Here is a 21631-nt window from a genome sequence, read left to right as displayed (position 1 = left end):
AAGAAGAACAAAAATGAAATGAATACATTCCAATGATTTTAAGTCCATTTCCAAAAGTAATATGTTCTAAAGATATACATGAACTAAATGCATAAAGATCAATCAAATATACTTTGTTTGGAATTTTAATATTCTTTAATAAAGAACATGAAATAAATGCACGTTCACTTATTTGTTCTACATTTTTTCCAAATGAAACTGATGCTAATTTGGAACATGATGAAAATGCATATGCACCAATTGTTTGAACTGAATTTCCAATTTCAGCAGAAATTATCATCCATTGTTCAAAAGAATGATAAGGAATGTATGTAATATTTCCTCCTATAATAACGTGTTTTGTAATTCCATAAAAAGCTTGTGAAAACTCATTAGAATTATTAATGATCAAAGTATCTGTTGCTTGATTAAATACCTCAAATGAATGAATAGGAAACAAAATTAAAATCAACTTAAAATTAAAAGTTTTATTAGGATTTAACTTTGTAATAATATATCTTTTGTAAATCAAAAATAATAAAACAGTAAAGATTATAGAAAAAATATTATAATACATAGTAGAAAATATTCTGTATGTGTATATACCAAATGGAAAGTAACAATCATGAGATAAGTTTTTTGTATTCTGTGTTACCACACAACATGCTTCAACCTTTTTTAGATGAAATTGATCTGAGGATAAACAAAATTTAGAAAATGAATCGGAAACCACATTGTGAGTTGAAAATGAGTGCACCTGAGTCATCCATAAAATCAAATATTGGTAAATCATTTTTTTAATTTTTGGATCCATTTGAGCTGATAATTTTTCTGCCCACATTGAAATAAAATGATTTCAATAAATGTCACTCAAAAAGTTTCCACTTTTTAAATTCATTTTGTCACTTTTAATCCTGCTTCAATTTCTTGGAACAAAAAGCATAAACACTAATCCATATGGATAAATTTTTTAAAGGGTACGAAACATAGAATGTTTATGGATACTTACAACGTAGGAACGGTCCATTTGAATTTTTTGAGAAGTATTGTTCGAAAATGCACTTATTACAACTCAGGCAGTCAACACGTTTGATTTTCCCTTCCATGTACATTTTAACCAAATTAGGTTGTCGAATAAAAGGTCTGGACATTGATACAATATCATATCTTTTTTCCTTAACAGCTTTTTCCATCAGCGCGAAGTTCCTATGTCCTCCGACTGATGCAATTATTTTATCAGGGTTCTGCTTCTTAATGTATTCGGCGCTCTCTTGGTTGAAATCTTCTCTAAACGCCCACGGATTGAAAAAGTTACACAAAACCGCCGGAAAACCGACCGTTTGGAATGAGATTGATGTCATAAAGTTTCCCAATCCGCATGATATCTCAAATAAATCTATTCCTTTGAGCATACTAACATACTTGGAACAAAGCTTTGGCCTCACACCAAGCAATCCCAAGTTGTCAGTGCCGTTCATTTTGATTCCAATAGCAAACTCAGGACTTGTTGATGCTCGAATAGAATCAACAATTTCTTGGATAATTCGTATGCGTCTTTCAGGAGATCCGCCATATTTGTCATTCCTACGATTTGTTAATGGTGAAAGAAAAAGAGAGAGTAAATACCCATGTGCAGCATGAATTTGAACGCCGTCTGCACCAATTGATTCTGCGTAAACAGATGCTTTCCTGAAATCCTCAATGAGATCTTCTATTTCTGCGATTGTGTATGATTTAGAAAAAGGAAAAATTCTTGATGGAGTACGTTTCTCTGAAGTTAAAGATGCTATACCACAATGTGCAATTTGAAACATAATTTTGGATCCTTCCTTGTGAACTTCATCAACAGTTGATTTCCAGCTTTTTGCTTTTTCAAGAGAATCAAATCCACATTGTCCTGGCAATCCCTTCCCGTTTTTATTAACATATACATAGCCTGGAATAATTAACCCTGTTTTGCCTTTAGCTAATTTTTTTATTGTTTTTTTATGTTCTTCTGTTGGAAACCCGTCTGATTCTGAAAACAGTTCACATGTCGCGGACCTCATAAAATGATTGGGAAGAGTCATGGGGCCCACTTGAATGGGGCTGGACAAAACAGACATAGTTCTATCTTTATATTGTGAAATTGAATGAAAAAGAGAAATGCCAAAAATATTTTTTTCAATTTTTTTTGTCAAAAATGATTTTTCAGCGTTGTCGTATCATCATTTTGTTCAACTAAACATTTAAATATATATCTGCCATTGGTTTTGAGAAGTCTTAAGAATCTTCCTGTTCAATATGATTATAAATTTGTTCAATAAAATAATAATTTCGAAATTTCAATTAAGATCAAATATATTCGAAAAGTGGCTTATTTTAGAAATGTTTTGAGACATTATGATGAATACTGTTTGATTATCATGTGGAAACGGACGAATTGGTTATAACAGTCGCATATTTATATTTTTAATTCAAATTTCAATGAATTTTTGTACCCTACTCAAAAAATAAGTCACCAGAAAATCCAACCACAAATTGTTTGTTCCGGTAATCTATTCAGTATTTAACGCATATAATAAGGAAAATACTTCACTCACACTTATCAGGCAAAGATTAATATTAATGATGACAGTAAAAGTATCGATTATTATCTTAGACATCCTTAAATTTTGGGATGAGCTCCATCCAAATTTTCGGCGCCATTTTTCAATGAAAATTTCAAACACTCAAAAATTGAATTAGATTATTTTACAATATTTTACTTTTTGACTGCTTCGGATTACACCAAAATCGATTTTGAATAGAACAATTGTGGTGCCGTTTACTATTAAAGAAGAATGATTGATGGGTTACCTGTTCCTGATCTTGAAATATTCGATGATGACGATGAACCCGAACAAATAATGTTCTCTCCTCTGCCATCATCAATGCACAGGTTAACCGAAGAAGAATTTGATCAATTATTTAAATTGTGTCGTATTTCATTCCAAAATGATTTTATGAGTCCGTTAAAGTGTACAAGTAATTCTGCAGTTTATAAGGTAACATCAATCGACAACGAAAATCGATATGCTATAAAAATCACAGATCACATAAAAAGAGTTAGAGACGAATTTGCTCGAATTCAAATGAGTACCCACCAATCATTGTATAATTATTTACTGTATAACCAAATTCATTAATTATATTATTATCAAAACAACTTAATACATAATTTATTAACACATATCTGCATTAATTTCCAGTGCAACACACCTTGCCAATTTTTACTGTTTTTAATATTTTGAATTACACATTCACCTTCTTTTGCATCCTTCCATAAACAAAAACAACAAAAAATTCAAATCTAAATGATGGAAAGAAAATTATTCACCCATACTTTGTCAAAACAATTTCCATATTTTGAGAATTCCGACTAAAAGCACGATTCAAATGGAACTTTGTGTGGTGCTAGGTGACACTTTCAGATATTATTTTTGAGGAACCTGATATTTGGTATTTAATACATGATATTGGGATGGCATTACAGATTCTCCATTCACATGAATTGATGCATTTAGATGTGTATCTCTCCTGGAAACATTATTAATGACAAATGATGGTCATTTTCACTAGCAGATTTGGCACACTAATTTACTAAAATAAATCATTCAATGGAAGGAGATGAAGGTGTAGGAATCAGTAAGGTGACACCACCAGAAGCTCTTGTAATATCCTAATGGAATACTATTTGGTAACAACAAGGGCAACAGACATTATTTTGGGAGTCGTTTACTGGGAGGCTGTAAACAGGTAAACAAAACGCGCAGGTGGCCAGGCTACGCAAAACTTCGGGAAAGGAGAATTTTGGTGTTGTATTATGGTATATGTCTGCATCAACAGTTCCAGAATTACGTGATTTCGGATAAACCGACGATGCGCCCGAATCCGGGCGAAAGCCAAGCGCAGAGTGGATTGTTAATGTTTCTTTGTTCTCATTGTACATAAAATGGTTTTTCAGGGTTAATTGATTTTTTTGTTCCCACTAAATAATGTCACAAACCTGAGCCTCCTCCGCAATGTTAAACTTAAATTCTCAAAAAATTAAAAATATTTTGATCACTAAATGCTATATTTAATGATAAAGAATCAGAATTTTATTTTTTCTTAGAGTTAATGATGAGGGGGAAAGGAGCATGATGATAGATCTTCATGAAAAATAATTTATCTATCGAATGGATAAAAAAACGTTTTAAATGTAGCAAATCGTTAAAACAAAGTGAAGATATCCAAGCTGTATAAAATTGTTGATAATAGGTGGTGTGTTTTATTTCATTCTACAAAAACAGTAAAAAGTTTTATCGGATTTAACCCCAAACAGTAACCCAAACCGTTGTCATAAAAACATGATATGCATTCATGTAATCATGATTGAAAGTAAACTGGTTATTTTGAAGTTGTTGTTTTGTAACGAGTTTTTCTTTTTTCTGTTTATTGATTCAGCTGATTTGCTTTTTTACACGAACAAATAACGTCAATTAACCAGGTAGTTATGCTCTTTTCGAACAAAATGATGGACGTGGCGCTGGCGACTGTGGCATTTTTCGACAGTTCTTAGCTTTATCAAAATAACTGTTAATTTTTCTAACCCATATAAAACTTATATTAATAATTTATTAAAAGATTAAGTAATATTTTCCCTTATTTATGTTTCTTAGAGAATCCTCTATTTTATTTAAATACTACATCAATTTGATGATATATTTGGTCGTTGTTATCTATTTCTTCTTGATATCTAAAAATATTATGAATGATTATTAAAATAAAATTAAGAATAATAAAGAAATAATACTTGCACCAAAAGCAAGTGTAACAGTTTTTTGAAGTAGATCTTAATGAAAATGAATTTGATGTAATATTTGAGTTCGTGATTGAATTAGAATATATTTATGAATTTGTATATGATACAGAAGATGCATTTGCTGTTGTAAATGAGTTTGATTTGATTGTATTTGAGTTTGATTGTGTATTTGAGTTTGATTGTGTATTTGAGTTTGATTGTGTAAATGAGTTTGATTGTGTAAATGGATGATGTTGGCCATGGTTGACTTCCCTTTATTTATGTTTTAGAGAACTCTTCATTTTATTTTTAAAGGTTGCATTACATCAATTTGATGATATCATTTACTGTTGTTATCTATTTCTTCTTTGATATCTTAAAATATTATGAATGATTATTAAAATAAAATTAAGAATAATAAAGAAATAATACTTGCACCAAAAGCAAGTGTAACAGTTTTTGAAGTAGATCTTAATGAAAATGAATTTGATGTAATATTTGAGTTCGTGATTGAATTAGAATATATTTTAGAATTTGTATATGATACAGAAGATGCATTTGCTGTTGTAAATGCATTCGATTGTGTAAATGAGTTCGATAGTGTAAATGAGTTTGATTGTGTAAATGAGTTTGATTGTGTAAATGGATGTGTTGGCCATGGTTGACAATTTTCGATTGTTGTTCCTTTTGATACATCAAATTCACCAAATTTTGTTGAATTATATGAATCCAATGTCATTACACATTTGACAGGACAATTATCAAATGCATCATCACTAACATGAGGTTGTGAGTGGCCATAATAATAAACACAACTTAGAGATGTACATTCATAAAATGCTCCTGTCTCAATTGAAACCACATTTTCACCTATAATAACAACTGATAAATTAGAACAACCCTCAAAAACTTTTTCATTGATAGTAGTTAATGAATTTGGAATTTCGATACTTTTAAGAGAAGTACAATAGGCAAATGCACTATTCTCAATTGTAGTTATGTTATTTCCAAAAATAACATCTGATGAAGACATTCATAAAAAGCAAACATTTTAATTGTAGAAATTGAATTTGAGTAATTTAATTCGTTCAAGTGAAGATTCAGCAAATGATTCCTCCTGGCTAATCAGATTTTCGTTAAAAATTACCTTCTGTTAAGTTAAGGCAACGAGAAAATGCTTCATCTCCTATTATAGACAGTGATTTAGGTAATTTAATTCTTGCAAGTAGAACGCATTCACAAAATGCGCTGAAATTGATTTCCATAAGCTTTCCTCCAAAATTAACTTCAGTTAATTTTCGACATCTGAAAAATGCATAATCTCCAATGGAAGAAAGTGAATTTGGTAATGAAATTTTACTAAATGCACATCCATAAAATGAATAAATGCCAATTGATGTTAGATTTTCTCCAAAAATTACTTTAGACAAATTTTTGCAATTATAAAACGCCTCATTACCAATTAGAGAAACTGAATTTCCAATTTTAGCAGATGCAAGTTTCATCCACCCACTAAATACACCAGACGGTATTGAAGTAATATTATCATCAATAATCAAAAATAATGTTTCATTTTTATAGAGTGTTGTATTTATAAAATCATCTGAAGTTTTTATTGTAAGTGTTTTTGTTGTATTATCAAATATTCCAAATGTGGGTATAATTAGAAAGCAAAATATCTGAACAATCATTCCTTTCCTATGAAAACAATAATGAAAATGGTTTCTGAGTTCATAAAATAAGACATAAAACTAAAATTATGATTCTAAAGTTTAAGACAAATGCTTTCTTTCATAAATTATATCAAAAATTTCATTTCAAAAAAGAAATTACTGGTAAAAGAAAATAAATATCTTCAAAATGAAAATAAATTTTAATATAAAATACATTTACTTTCAAGAAGTACCTTAACGCTTTCTGTGTGACCTTTTTTACATGCGAAAATTAGCGCTGTTTTAAATGATTCAAATAATTTCCAAATATTATTACCAAATTTTAAATAATTAAGATAATCTTTAACTAAAAAATTTAAATATTTTTTAGAATTGACATTAATTCCTTTTTTTTTTAAGAAGCAATTTAATGGCATCTACTTGACCTGTTCTAGCTGCAATCATCAGTGCTGAGTTAAATAATTTGTATAATTTCCAAATATTACTTTGAAATATAAAATCACATAAATAAACTTTAAACAGAATAAATCAATATCAACACTTTTTATATTAATATCTTTTCGTGAAAGAAGCATTTTAATTACACCAAGATGACCATTTTCAATTGCTTTTATAAGTGCTGTATGAAATAATATGATTAATTATTATATATTATTTTAAAACATAAAATTTTTGAAATCAACAACAAGCAAAGCAAATAAAAATCTTTAGAATTGATATCAATTCCATCTTGATCAAGAAACAAATCGACTATTTCAACGTTTCCATTTTCAGATGCAAAATGGAGTGGTGAAAGAAAAAATATAAAAAAAAATTTAAATATTATATTGAAATATGAAATCAATAAATTAAATCCAAAAATAGGATAAAGAAATATCTTTAACACTAGGATTAATTTCTTTTTGTTCAAGGAATAATTCAACCATTTCTAAATCATTATTTTTAGTAGCTTTTATAAGTGCAGTTTCTAATAATCCGAACAAATTCCATATATTATTATTAAATATAAAGTTAATAAAATAAATTCTAAATAAAACAAAATAAAAATCTTCATCATTAACATTAATTCCTTTTTGTTTAAGAAGGAATTCAACCATTTCTAAATTGTCTTTATCTGCAGCTTTAATAAGTGCTGTTTGAAATAATTTTTCATAAGTTCCATATAATCAAGATAAAAATTAAAACAATAAAATAATTTTTTAAAAAAAAACAAATGAAAATCTTTTACATTTATATCAATTCCTTTTTTAATAAGTGATACAACTTTTTTTTTTTCACCTTTTTCAGATGCATTTATAAGTTCTTTAATTTCTTTTTCTTTCTTATTAAGTAAATCTACAACTTCAGTATAACCATTTTTTTATGCTATTTCAAGTGGTGTTTTAAAAAGTTTTAAATAATTTCCAAATATTATTTTGAAACATAAAATCATTATAATAAATTTTAAATAAAACAAATGAATATTTTCATTGATGTTAACTCCTTTTTGTTCTATAATAAATTTAATAAGTTCAATGTTTTTTGTTTCTAAAGATGTTAATAAAATACCTTTTGGTATTGGATTATTTTGTATAAAAATACTTTACGAGATATAAGTTTCCATTTTTTTGTTGCATTTAAAATACAATTTTCAATAACCAAAAATTTGTCTTTTTTTCTGTTAAATAATAAAGAATTTCATAATTTGCATTGTTAATCCATATGCTTTCTAAATCAGCTGATTTCAATCCAAAACCTGCTATGTCTTTTTCATAAATATATTTAAAGATATCATTTTGGTGAAATTTAATTGCTGTTTCATGTGCATTATTAAATGATGAGTTATTTTGTTCACATAAATGAATTATTTCTAAGTTTCCTCCTGCAATTGCATATTTACCCGTGTTATTTACATTTGCATTATTCATAAGTAAATATTTAAAACATTTAAATGAAGAAAAAAATGCTGCATAATCAATTAATGAAACATTGTTTTGATTAATAAATGAACATTTTTCATAAAGTGATGGTTCAATTGTTTGATTAAAATCAAAATTATTTTGTGATGATATTTCTTGTAATTTTTGTAATTCATCATTTCGAATTAGTTTTGCAATTTCATTTGAATTAACTCCTTCTTGAATTAATTTTTTATGAAGTTTTCAATTATTATTTGATAGTTCTTCATAATGATCTAAAAAATCTTTATCTAATGAATTATAATACATGTTTGAAGCAGGATTGAGTTACACTCCTTGGGGATCGATGGGCAGCAATAAACCTTCCAATAGCAAAGGAACATAGGAAAACAGCGCACCTACAAGTCCAAGGGTTTCTTCAAGTAATAATTTTCAATCAACAAATACTCACAATCCATTTAATTGTGGCAAACATAATGTAAAAGATAAAATAAAAGCTATTCCAGATCCTCCTGATAATTTATTTAAGCCTAATACACGAAATGTAAAATCATCAACTCAAAATAAAGGAACTAAACCAACGACAGTAGCACCACCACCACCAACATCATTTGAAGCAAATAATAATATAAATAAACCAACGACAGTAGCACCACCACCGTCAGTATCATTTGGAACAAATAATAATGAAAATAAGCCAACTCCATCCTAACAACACCAACTCCTTCACTAACAACACCAACTCATTCACAAACACCAACAGCAGCTGCATCTCAAATAATGTCACTGATGCAAATGAAGAATGTGAATGTGCTCCACAACAAAATCTAATGCCACTTCAAAGTCCATATTTCATTATATATGTTCCATACCCAGTAATGAGTTTCTGTTCTCCGTATTATTATTGGTCAATGTATCCTTATGCATTTCCATATTATTATTACATGATGCTACCTTTCATATACCCATTTCCACCAATATTTTGATCAACGAACATAACTAAGTCAATAAAAATAGTCAAAAATTTCTTTTATATTTAAGAAAAGTTACTCAAATTACACTCCTCTTCACATATATATTATTGCGAATGAATTGAAAAATATAAAAATACATAAGAAAATAATTTATTTTTACGATTTATATATCAGGAACATAACCTGAAAACTCAGCATTTTTTTCTTTTTCCCTTCTTACATAGATAATAACACCAATAACAATAACAGGCGCAAATACTAAACATCCAATTACGATTCCAGCAATCGCTCCACCACCCAAAGACGATTTCTGTTCTTCAGCTGGATCGGATGTGCCCAATGTATGAGATGTATCTTCTGATTGTCCAGGTGAAGAAGAAGAAGAATAAGAAGAAATAGATGATAAAGAAGTAGATGTCGAAGTTGAAGATGAAGGCATATTAAACATAGAAGAAAACGAAGGAATCTCTGGTGAATAACTCATATCCATTGGGATTGCATTTGGTGATGCACTTACCAATTCTCCAATCGCCTGTTTTATTAAGTCTAAATCCATAACCATTCTTCCTTGTGTATACTTTATATCCTTTATTTATCTTCTCTACACCAAAAACAGGATATACTCTTTTCGAAGAACGATACACTTTGACCATTGAAATTATCCATCGGAATTTCGGTTTCCATTTCAAAATAGCTATCGTTATAGTCAGGGTTTTCAAATTTGTTAATTTTTCCATTCCAAACCTTCTTTTGTGTTTGAATATGTAATCTTTTATTTGTAATATTTAAATAAGTACCACCAATCATTGTATAATTATTTGAAATTACTGCAACAGAAGCATCCGTTGCATAACCAAATTCATTAATTATATTATTATCAAAACAACTTAATACATAATCATTACCATTAATCGTATTAATTTCCAGTGCAACATTACCTTCGTCAATTTTTACGTTTTTAACATTTTGAATTACACATTCACCTTCTTTGCATCCTTCATAAACAAAAACAACAAAAAATTCGAATTCAAATGATGGAAAAAGAAAAAATTAATTCACCATACTTTGTCAAAACAATTTCATATTTTGAAAATTCCGACAAAAGCAATGATTCAAATGGAACTTTGTGAAAAAGGTGACATTTCAGATATTATTTTTGAGGAACCTGATATTTGGTATTTAATACATGATATTGGGATGGCATTACAGATTCTCCATTCACATGAATTGATGCATTTAGATGTATCTCCTGGTAACATATTAATGACAAATGATGGTCATTTCAAATTAGCAGATTTTTGTACACTTACTAAAATAAATCATTTCACGACACAAGCAGGAAATTCTTGTGTATTTTTCGAAGTTGATGAATTAAATAATAATGTGATTATAAATTTTCGATAATATTTTTTGGCTCAATGGTAGTGGTTAACCGTCCAAAATGATCGGCTTGTGTTCGGTGCCCCGAGGCGGAGGTTCGATTCACTGCATAGAATAAATTTTTTCATTTTTTGCGAAAAAGAAAAATTTAAAATGTTCAAAATCCTATTAAATTTAATCAAAAAAAAACTATGATTTTCATACTTGATCAATTTAAATTTTGATATAACATGGAGTAACTTACATTAATATCCTATTTCTAAGATATCATTATATTATTAAAGAACCATTAACAGGGAAATCTTTAAATATAATCGGATGTATATTCGATAATTGTTGTATCTTTTTTTCAACTTATATATATTCAGAAATTCACATAATTATCATGTTATACGTACTTGTGTCGTATTTATAACTATAAAAACTGTTGGTTGTTCTTTTCAACGCACAAATTTATAATTAGATATATAATATTTTGAAATTTCTATATAAATTATTTGATATGTTTCTATGAAAATCATTTTTCTCATCGAATAAATTCAATCCAATATAGAAATTGTATATATATACGAGAAAAGAAAGCATTAACAGTTCATCCAATGTTTACTCAAGCATTGAATATATATATATATATATAATTTCTTCCTGCATTCGGGATTTTGTTTTTAATGTGCACATTAACATAAATGAATGCGTGATTTTCAATTTGAACAAAACAAACTTTATTATAATATATTTATTGACTAAAATATCAATTATTATCAATAAAAAAAATTTAAATAAATATTTTTCTATTTCTATTATTATAATTAACAAAAATGAAAATTTTGATAATTATAAAATGAATAGATCTATTCAAATTTTGCATTAAAAACAATTTAGTTAAAAAAACATATTCTCAATCACATAATAAATTACATTAATTATATCTACCTGGAAATCTCCCTTGAAGAATTAACACCAATATCCTCATTTATACCTTCACAACTTGTTACTTGTAAATAAAAAAAATTTTTTAAAAAAAGAAATTAACACCAATAAATCAAAAAGCACAAATATCGAATTTGATGATTTAAAAATTATGCGAACTATTGTAGGATAAAATAATATAAATTTAACATAACGTTTCTTCTCATAAACGATTTTCATTATGATCATTTTGAACATTTTAAATTTTTCTTTTTCGCAAAAAATGAAAAAATTTATTCTATGCAGTGAATCGAACCTCCGCCTCGGGGCACCGAACACAAGCCGATCATTTTGGACGGTTAACCACTACCATTGAGCCAAAAAATATTATCGAAAATTTATAATCACATTATTATTTAATTCATCAACTTCGAAAAATACACAAGAATTTCCTGCTACCTTAATTTTTCCATTCCAAAACTTCTTTTGTGTTTGAATATGTAATCTTTTATTTGTAATATTTAAATAAGTACCACCAATCATTGTATAATTATTTGAAATTACTGCAACAGAAGCATCCGTTGCATAACCAAATTCATTAATTATATTATTATCAAAACAACTTAATACATAATCATTACCATTAATCGTATTAATTTCCAGTGCAACATTACCTTCGTCAATTTTTACGTTTTTAACATTTTGAATTACACATTCACCTTCTTTGCATCCTTCATAAACAAAAAACAACAAAAAATTCGAATTCAAATGATGGAAAAAGAAAAAATTAATTCACCATACTTTGTCAAAACAATTTCATATTTTGAAATTCCGACAAAAGCAATGATTCAAATGGAACTTTGTGAAAAAGGTGACATTTCAGATATTATTTTTGAGGAACCTGATATTTGGTATTTAATACATGATATTGGGATGGCATTACAGATTCTCCATTCACATGAATTGATGCATTTAGATGTATCTCCTGGTAACATATTAATGACAAATGATGGTCATTTCAAATTAGCAGATTTTGGTACACTTACTAAAAATAAATCATTTCACGGAAGGAGATGAAGGTGCAGGACCATATGTATCACCAGAAGCTCTTGCATATCCTAATGGAATACATTTGGTAACAACAGCAACAGACATTTTTAGTTTTGGAGTCGTTTTAATGGAGGCTGTAACAGGAAAAAATGCACCAAGAGGCGGAAGCCAGGGCTACGCAAAACTTCGGAAAGGAGAAATTGGTGTTGGACATGGTATATACCAGACAAATTGCACTCCAGAATTACGCGATTTGATAAACTCAATGATGCGCCCGAATCCAAGTGAAAGGCCAAGCGCAGAGTGGATTGTTAATGTTTCTTGTTCTCATTGTAATTAAAATGGTTTTTTCAGGGTTAATTGATTTTTTTTTTGTTCCTAATTAAATAATAAACTGTTTCCCCCGTACGTTAAACTTAAATTCTCAAAAAATTAAAAATATTTTGATCACTAAATGCTATATTTAATGATAAAGAATCAGAATTTTATTTTTTCTTAGAGTTAATGATGAGGGGGAAAGGAGCATGATGATAGATCTTCATGAAAAATAATTTATCTATCGAATGGATAAAAAAAACGTTTTAAATGTAGCAAATCGTTAAAACAAAGTGAAGATATCCAAGCTGTATAAAATTGTTGATAATAGGTGGTGTGTTTTATTTCATTCTACAAAAACAGTAAAAAGTTTTATCGGATTTAACCCCAAACAGTAACCCAAACCGTTGTCATAAAAACATGATATGCATTCATGTAATCATGATTGAAAGTAAACTGGTTATTTTGAAGTTGTTGTTTTGTAACGAGTTTTTCTTTGGACTGTTTATTGATTCAGCTGATTTGCTTTTTACACGAACAAATAACGTCAATAAACTATAGTTATGCTCGAACAAAATGCAGATGGATTTTTAAGTTGGCATTTTCGTGGCATTTTTCTTGACAGTTCTAGTACAGCTTTATCAAAAATAACTGTTAATTTTTTTCTTAACCCATATAAAACTTATATTAATAATTTATTAAAAGATTTAAGTAATACTTCCCTTTATTTATGTTTTAGAGAACTCTTCATTTTATTTTAAAGGTTGCATTACATCAATTTGATGATATCATTTACTGTTGTTATCTATTTCTTCTTTGATATCTTAAAATATTATGAATGATTATTAAAATAAAATTAAGAATAATAAAGAAATAATACTTGCACCAAAAGCAAGTGTAACAGTTTTTGAAGTAGATCTTAATGAAAATGAATTTGATGTAATATTTGAGTTCGTGATTGAATTAGAATATATTTTAGAATTTGTATATGATACAGAAGATGCATTTGCTGTTGTAAATGCATTCGATTGTGTAAATGAGTTCGATAGTGTAAATGAGTTTGATTGTGTAAATGAGTTTGATTGTGTAAATGGATGTGTTGGCCATGGTTGACAATTTTCGATTGTTGTTCCTTTTTGATACATCAAATTCACCAAATTTTGTTGAATTATATGAATCCAATGTCATTACACATTTGACAGGACAATTATCAAATGCATCATCACTAACATGAGGTTGTGAGTGGCCATAATAATAAACACAACTTAGAGATGTACATTCATAAAATGCTCCTGTCTCAATTGAAACCACATTTTCACCTATAATAACAACTGATAAATTAGAACAACCCTCAAAAACTTTTTCATTGATAGTAGTTAATGAATTTGGAATTTCGATACTTTTAAGAGAAGTACAATAGGCAAATGCACTATTCTCAATTGTAGTTATGTTATTTCCAAAAAATAACATCTGATAATTTATGACATTCATAAAAAGCAAGCATTTTAATTGTAGAGAGTGAATTTGGTAATTTAATTCGTTCAAGTGAAGATTCAGCAAATGATTCCTCACCAATACTAATCAGATTTTCGTTAAAAATTACTTCTGTTAAGTTAAGGCAACGAGAAAATGCTTCATCTCCTATTATAGACAGTGATTTAGGTAATTTAATTCTTGCAAGTAGAACGCATTCACAAAATGCGCTGAAATTGATTTCCATAAGCTTTCCTCCAAAATTAACTTCAGTTAATTTTCGACATCTGAAAAAATGCATAATCTCCAATGGAAGAAAGTGAATTTGGTAATGAAATTTTACTAAATGCACATCCATAAAATGAATAAATGCCAATTGATGTTAGATTTTCTCCAAAAATTACTTTAGACAAATTTTTGCAATTATAAAACGCCTCATTACCAATTAGAGAAACTGAATTTCCAATTTTAGCAGATGCAAGTTTCATCCACCCACTAAATACACCAGACGGTATTGAAGTAATATTATCATCAATAATCAAAAATAATGTTTCATTTTTATAGAGTGTTGTATTTATAAAATCATCTGAAGTTTTTATTGTAAGTGTTTTTGTTGTATTATCAAATATTCCAAATGTGGGTATAATTAGAAAGCAAAATATCTGAACAATCATTCCTTTCCTATGAAAACAATAATGAAAATGGTTTCTGAGTTCATAAAATAAGACATAAAACTAAAATTATGATTCTAAAGTTTAAGACAAATGCTTTCTTTCATAAATTATATCAAAAATTTCATTTCAAAAAAGAAATTACTGGTAAAAGAAAATAAATATCTTCAAAATGAAAATAAATTTTAATATAAAATACATTTACTTTCAAGAAGTACCTTAACGCTTTCTGTGTGACCTTTTTTACATGCGAAAATTAGCGCTGTTTTAAATGATTCAAATAATTTCCAAATATTATTACCAAATTTTCAATTTAATGGCATCTACTTGACCTGTTCTAGCTGCAATCATCAGTGCTGAGTTAAATAATTTGTATAATTTCCAAATATTACTTTGAAATATAAAAATCACATAAATAAACTTTAAACAGAATAAATCAATATCAACACTTTTTTATATTAATATCTTTTCGTGAAAGAAGCATTTTAATTACACCAAGATGACCATTTTCAATTGCTTTTATAAGTGCTGTATGAAATAATATGATTAATTATTATATATTATTTTAAAACATAAAATTTTTGAAATCAACAACAAGCAAAGCAAATAAAAATCTTTAGAATTGATATCAATTCCATCTTGATCAAGAAACAAATCGACTATTTCAACGTTTCCATTTTCAGATGCAAAATGGAGTGGTGAAAGAAAAAATATAAAAAAAAATTTAAATATTATATTGAAATATGAAATCAATAAATTAAATCCAAAAATAGGATAAAGAAATATCTTTAACACTAGGATTAATTTCTTTTTGTTCAGGGAATAATTAAACCATTTCTAAATCATTATTTTTTGGTAGCTTTTATAAGTGCAGTTTCTAATAATCCGAACAAATTCCATATATTATTATTAAATATAAAGTTAATAAAATAAATTCTAAATAAAACAAAATAAAAATCTTCATCATTAACATTAATTCCTTTTTTTTTTTTTTTTAATTCAACCATTTCTAAATTGTCTTTATCTGCAGCTTTAATAAGTGCTGTTTGAAATAATTTTTCATAAGTTCCATATAATCAAGATAAAAATTAAAACAATAAAATAATTTTTAAAAAAAAAACAAATGAAAATCTTTTACATTTATATCAATTCCTTTTTTAATAAGTGATACAACTTTTTTTGTTTCACCTTTTTCAGATGCATTTATAAGTTCTTTAATTTCTTTTTCTTTCTTATTAAGTAAATCTACAACTTCAGTATAACCATTTTTATATGCTATTTCAAGTGGTGTTTTAAAAGTTTTAAATAATTTCCAAATATTATTTTGAAACATAAAATCATTATAATAAATTTTAAATAAAACAAATGAATATTTTCATTGATGTTAACTCCTTTTTGTTCTATAATAAATTTAATAAGTTCAATGTTTTTTGTTTCTAAAGATGTTAATAAAATACCTTTTGGTATTGGATTATTTTGTATAAAATACTTTACGAGATATAAGTTTCCATTTTTTGTTGCATTTAAAATACAATTTTCAATAACCAAAATTTGTCTTTTTTCTGTTAAATAATAAAGAATTTCATAATTTGCATTGTTAATCCATATGCTTTCTAAATCAGCTGATTTCAATCCAAAACCTGCTATGTCTTTTTCATAAATATATTTAAAGATATCATTTTGGTGAAATTTAATTGCTGTTTCATGTGCATTATTAAATGATGAGTTATTTTGTTCACATAAATGAATTATTTCTAAGTTTCCTCCTGCAATTGCATATTTACCCGTGTTATTTACATTTGCATTATTCATAAGTAAATATTTAAAACATTTAAATGAAGAAAAAAATGCTGCATAATCAATTAATGAAACATTGTTTTGATTAATAAATGAACATTTTTCATAAAGTGATGGTTCAATTGTTTGATTAAAATCAAAATTATTTTGTGATGATATTTCTTGTAATTTTTGTAATTCATCATTTCGAATTAGTTTTGCAATTTCATTTGAATTAACTCCTTCTTGAATTAATTTTTTATGAAGTTTTCAATTATTATTTGATAGTTCTTCATAATGATCTAAAAAAATCTTTATCTAATGAATTATAATACATGTTTGAAGCAGGATTGAGTTACACTCCTTGGGGATCGATGGGCAGCAATAAACCTTCCAATAGCAAAGGAACATAGGAAAACAGCGCACCTACAAGTCCAAGGGTTTCTTCAAGTAATAATTTTCAATCAACAAATACTCACAATCCATTTAATTGTGGCAAACATAATGTAAAAGATAAAATAAAAGCTATTCCAGATCCTCCTGATAATTTATTTAAGCCTAATACACGAAATATAAAATCATACACTCAAAAGAAAGGGAACTAAACCAACGACAGTAGCACCACCACCACCAACATCATTTGAAGCAAATAATAATATAAATAAACCAACGACAGTAGCACCACCACCGTCAGTATCATTTGGAACAAATAATAATGAAAATAAGCCAACTCCATCCTAACAACACCAACTCCTTCACTAACAACACCAACTCATTCACAAACACCAACAGCAGCTGCATCATCAAATAATGTCACTGATGCAAATGAAGAATGTGAATGTGCTCCACAACAAAATCTAATGCCACTTCAAAGTCCATATTTCATTATATATGTTCCATACCCAGTAATGAGTTTCTGTTCTCCGTATTATTATTGGTCAATGTATCCTTATGCATTTCCATATTATTATTACATGATGCTACCTTTCATATACCCATTTCCACCAATATTTTGATCAACGAACATAACTAAGTCAATAAAAATAGTCAAAAATTTCTTTTATATTTAAGAAAAGTTACTCAAATTACACTCCTCTTCACATATATATTATTGCGAATGAATTGAAAAATATAAAAATACATAAGAAAATAATTTATTTTTACGATTTATATATCAGGAACATAACCTGAAAACTCAGCATTTTTTTCTTTTTCCCTTCTTACATAGATAATAACACCAATAACAATAACAGGCGCAAATACTAAACATCCAATTACGATTCCAGCAATCGCTCCACCACCCAAAGACGATTTCTGTTCTTCAGCTGGATCGGATGTGCCCAATGTATGAGATGTATCTTCTGATTGTCCAGGTGAAGAAGAAGAAGAATAAGAAGAAATAGATGATAAAGAAGTAGATGTCGAAGTTGAAGATGAAGGCATATTAAACATAGAAGAAAACGAAGGAATCTCTGGTGAATAACTCATATCCATGGGATTGCATTTTGTGATGCACTTACCAATTCTCCAATCGCCTGTTTTATTAAGTCTAAATCCATAACCATTCTTCCTTGTGTATACTTTATATCCTTTATTTATCTAAAAAAAAAAAAAAACAGGATATACTCTTTTCGAAGAACGATACACTTTGACCATTGAAATTATCCATCGGAATTTCGGTTTCCATTTCAAAATAGCTATCGTTATAGTCAGGGTTTTCAAATTTGTTAATTTTTCCATTCCAAAACTTCTTTTGTGTTTCAATATTTAATTTTTTATTTGTAATATTTAAATAAGTACAACCAATCATTGTATAATTATTTGAAATTACTGCAACAGAAGCATCCGTTGCATAACCAAATTCAAATGAATTATAGTAGTATCAAAACAACTGAATACATAATCATTACCATTAATCGTATTAATTTCCAGTGCAACATTACCTTCGTCAATTTTTACGTTTTTAACATTTTGGATTACACATTCACCTTCTTTGCATCCTTCATAAACAAAAACAACAAAAAATTCGAATTCAAATGATGGAAAAAGAAAAAATTAATTCACCATACTTTGTCAAAACAATTTCATACTTTGAAATTCCGACAAAAGCAATGATTCAAATGAAAAAAAAAAAAAAAGGTGACATTTCAGATATTATTTTGAGGAACCTGATATTTGGTATTTAATACATGATATTGGGATGGCATTACAGATTCTCCATTCACATGAATTGATGCATTTAGATGTATCTCCTGGTAACATATTAATGACAAATGATGGTCATTTCAAATTAGCAGATTTTGGTACACTTACTAAAATAAATCATTTCACGACACAAGCAGGAAATTCTTGTGTATTTTTCGAAGTTGATGAATTAAATAATAATGTGATTATAAATTTTCGATAATATTTTTTGGCTCAATGGTAGTGGTTAACCGTCCAAAATGATCGGCTTGTGTTCGGTGCCCCGAGGCGGAGGTTCGATTCACTGCATAGAATAAATTTTTTCATTTTTTGCGAAAAAGAAAAATTTAAAATGTTCAAAATCCTATTAAATTTAATCAAAAAAAAACTATGATTTTCATACTTGATCAATTTAAATTTTGATATAACATGGAGTAACTTACATTAATATCCTATTTCTAAGATATCATTATATTATTAAAGAACCATTAACAGGGAAATCTTTAAATATAATCGGATGTATATTCGATAATTGTTGTATCTTTTTTTCAACTTATATATATTCAGAAATTCACATAATTATCATGTTATACGTACTTGTGTCGTATTTATAACTATAAAAACTGTTGGTTGTTCTTTTCAACGCACAAATTTATAATTAGATATATAATATTTTGAAATTTCTATATAAATTATTTGATATGTTTCTATGAAAATCATTTTTTCTCATCGAATAAATTCAATCCAATATAGAAATTGTATATATATACGAGAAAAGAAAGCATTAACAGTTCATCCAATGTTTACTCAAGCATTGAATATATATATATATATATAATTTCTTCCTGCATTCGGGATTTTGTTTTTAATGTGCACATTAACATAAATGAATGCGTGATTTTCAATTTGAACAAAACAAACTTTATTATAATATATTTATTGACTAAAATATCAATTATTATCAATAAAAAAAATTTAAATAAATATTTTTCTATTTCTATTATTATAATTAACAAAAAATGAAAATTTTGATAATTATAAAATGAATAGATCTATTCAAATTTTGCATTAAAAACAATTTAGTTAAAAAAACATATTCTCAATCACATAATAAATTACATTAATTATATCTACCTGGAAATCTCCCTTGAAGAATTAACACCAATATCCTCATTTATACCTTCACAACTTGTTACTTGTAAATAAAAAAAATTTTTAAAAAAGAAATTAACACCAATAAATCAAAAAGCACAAATATCGAATTTGATGATTTAAAAATTATGCGAACTATTGTAGGATAAAATAATATAAATTTAACATAACGTTTCTTCTCATAAACGATTTTCATTATGATCATTTTGAACATTTTAAATTTTTCTTTTTTTTTTTTTTTGAAAAAATTTATTCTATGCAGTGAATCGAACCTCCGCCTCGGGGCACCGAACACAAGCCGATCATTTTGGACGGTTAACCACTACCATTGAGCCAAAAAATATTATCGAAAATTTATAATCACATTATTATTTAATTCAAAAAAAAAAAAAAATACACAAGAATTTCCTGCTACCTTAATTTTTCCATTCCAAAACTTCTTTTGTGTTTGAATATGTAATCTTTTATTTGTAATATTTAAATAAGTACCACCAATCATTGTATAATTATTTGAAATTACTGCAACAGAAGCATCCGTTGCATAACCAAATTCATTAATTATATTATTATCAAAACAACTTAATACATAATCATTACCATTAATCGTATTAATTTCCAGTGCAACATTACCTTCGTCAATTTTTACGTTTTTAACATTTTGAATTACACATTCACCTTCTTTGCATCCTTCATAAACAAAAACAACAAAAAATTCGAATTCAAATGATGGAAAAAGAAAAAATTAATTCACCATACTTTGTCAAAACAATTTCATATTTTGAAATTCCGACAAAAGCAATGATTCAAATGGAACTTTGTGAAAAAGGTGACATTTCAGATATTATTTTTGAGGAACCTGATATTTGGTATTTAATACATGATATTGGGATGGCATTACAGATTCTCCATTCACATGAATTGATGCATTTAGATGTATCTCCTGGTAACATATTAATGACAAATGATGGTCATTTCAAATTAGCAGATTTTGGTACACTTACTAAAAATAAATCATTTCACGGAAGGAGATGAAGGTGCAGGACCATATGTATCACCAGAAGCTCTTGCATATCCTAATGGAATACATTTGGTAACAACAGCAACAGACATTTTTAGTTTTGGAGTCGTTTTAATGGAGGCTGTAACAGGAAAAAATGCACCAAGAGGCGGAAGCCAGGGCGAAAGGAGAGATTGGTGTTGGACATGGTATATACCAGACAAATTGCACTCCAAGATTACGCGATTTGATAAACTCAATGATGCGCCCGAATCCAGGTGAAAGGCCAAGCGCAGAGTGGATTGTTAATGTTTCTTGTTCTCATTGTAATTAAAATGGTTTTTTCAGGGTTAATTGATTTTTTTTTTGTTCCTAATTAAATAATAAACTGTTTCC

General features: G+C 27.5%; 3 protein-coding genes across 3 annotated transcripts; all 3 read right to left on the bottom strand.

The window, feature by feature from the left end:
- Positions 1-974: 974 nt before the first annotated feature.
- GO595_011081 (oxidoreductase, FAD/FMN-binding family protein) lies at positions 975-2048 on the bottom strand (the record flags this gene model as incomplete). The annotated part of the gene is made up of 1 exon (XM_067913831.1): positions 975-2048. One exon carries the CDS (start codon positions 2046-2048, stop codon positions 975-977), a length of 1074 nt encoding a protein of 357 aa, XP_067768745.1.
- Positions 2049-9491: 7443 nt separating this feature from the next.
- On the bottom strand, positions 9492-9884 carry GO595_011080 (uncharacterized protein; the record flags this gene model as incomplete). Its single annotated transcript, XM_067913830.1, has 1 exon — positions 9492-9884. One exon carries the CDS (start codon positions 9882-9884, stop codon positions 9492-9494), a length of 393 nt encoding a protein of 130 aa, XP_067768744.1.
- Positions 9885-18069: 8185 nt separating this feature from the next.
- GO595_011079 (uncharacterized protein) lies at positions 18070-18345 on the bottom strand (the record flags this gene model as incomplete). Its single annotated transcript, XM_067913829.1, has 1 exon — positions 18070-18345. The coding sequence occupies one exon, from the start codon at positions 18343-18345 to the stop codon at positions 18070-18072; it is 276 nt and encodes a 91-aa protein (XP_067768743.1).
- Positions 18346-21631: the final 3286 nt, after the last annotated feature.

This window comes from Histomonas meleagridis (genome assembly GCF_020186115.1).
Source record: "Histomonas meleagridis strain 2922-C6/04-10x chromosome Unknown scaffold_85, whole genome shotgun sequence".
NCBI lineage: Eukaryota > Parabasalia > Tritrichomonadida > Dientamoebidae > Histomonas > Histomonas meleagridis.
The sequence above is the reverse complement of the archived record's forward strand: the minus strand, read 5'-3'. Positions and strand labels throughout refer to the sequence as shown.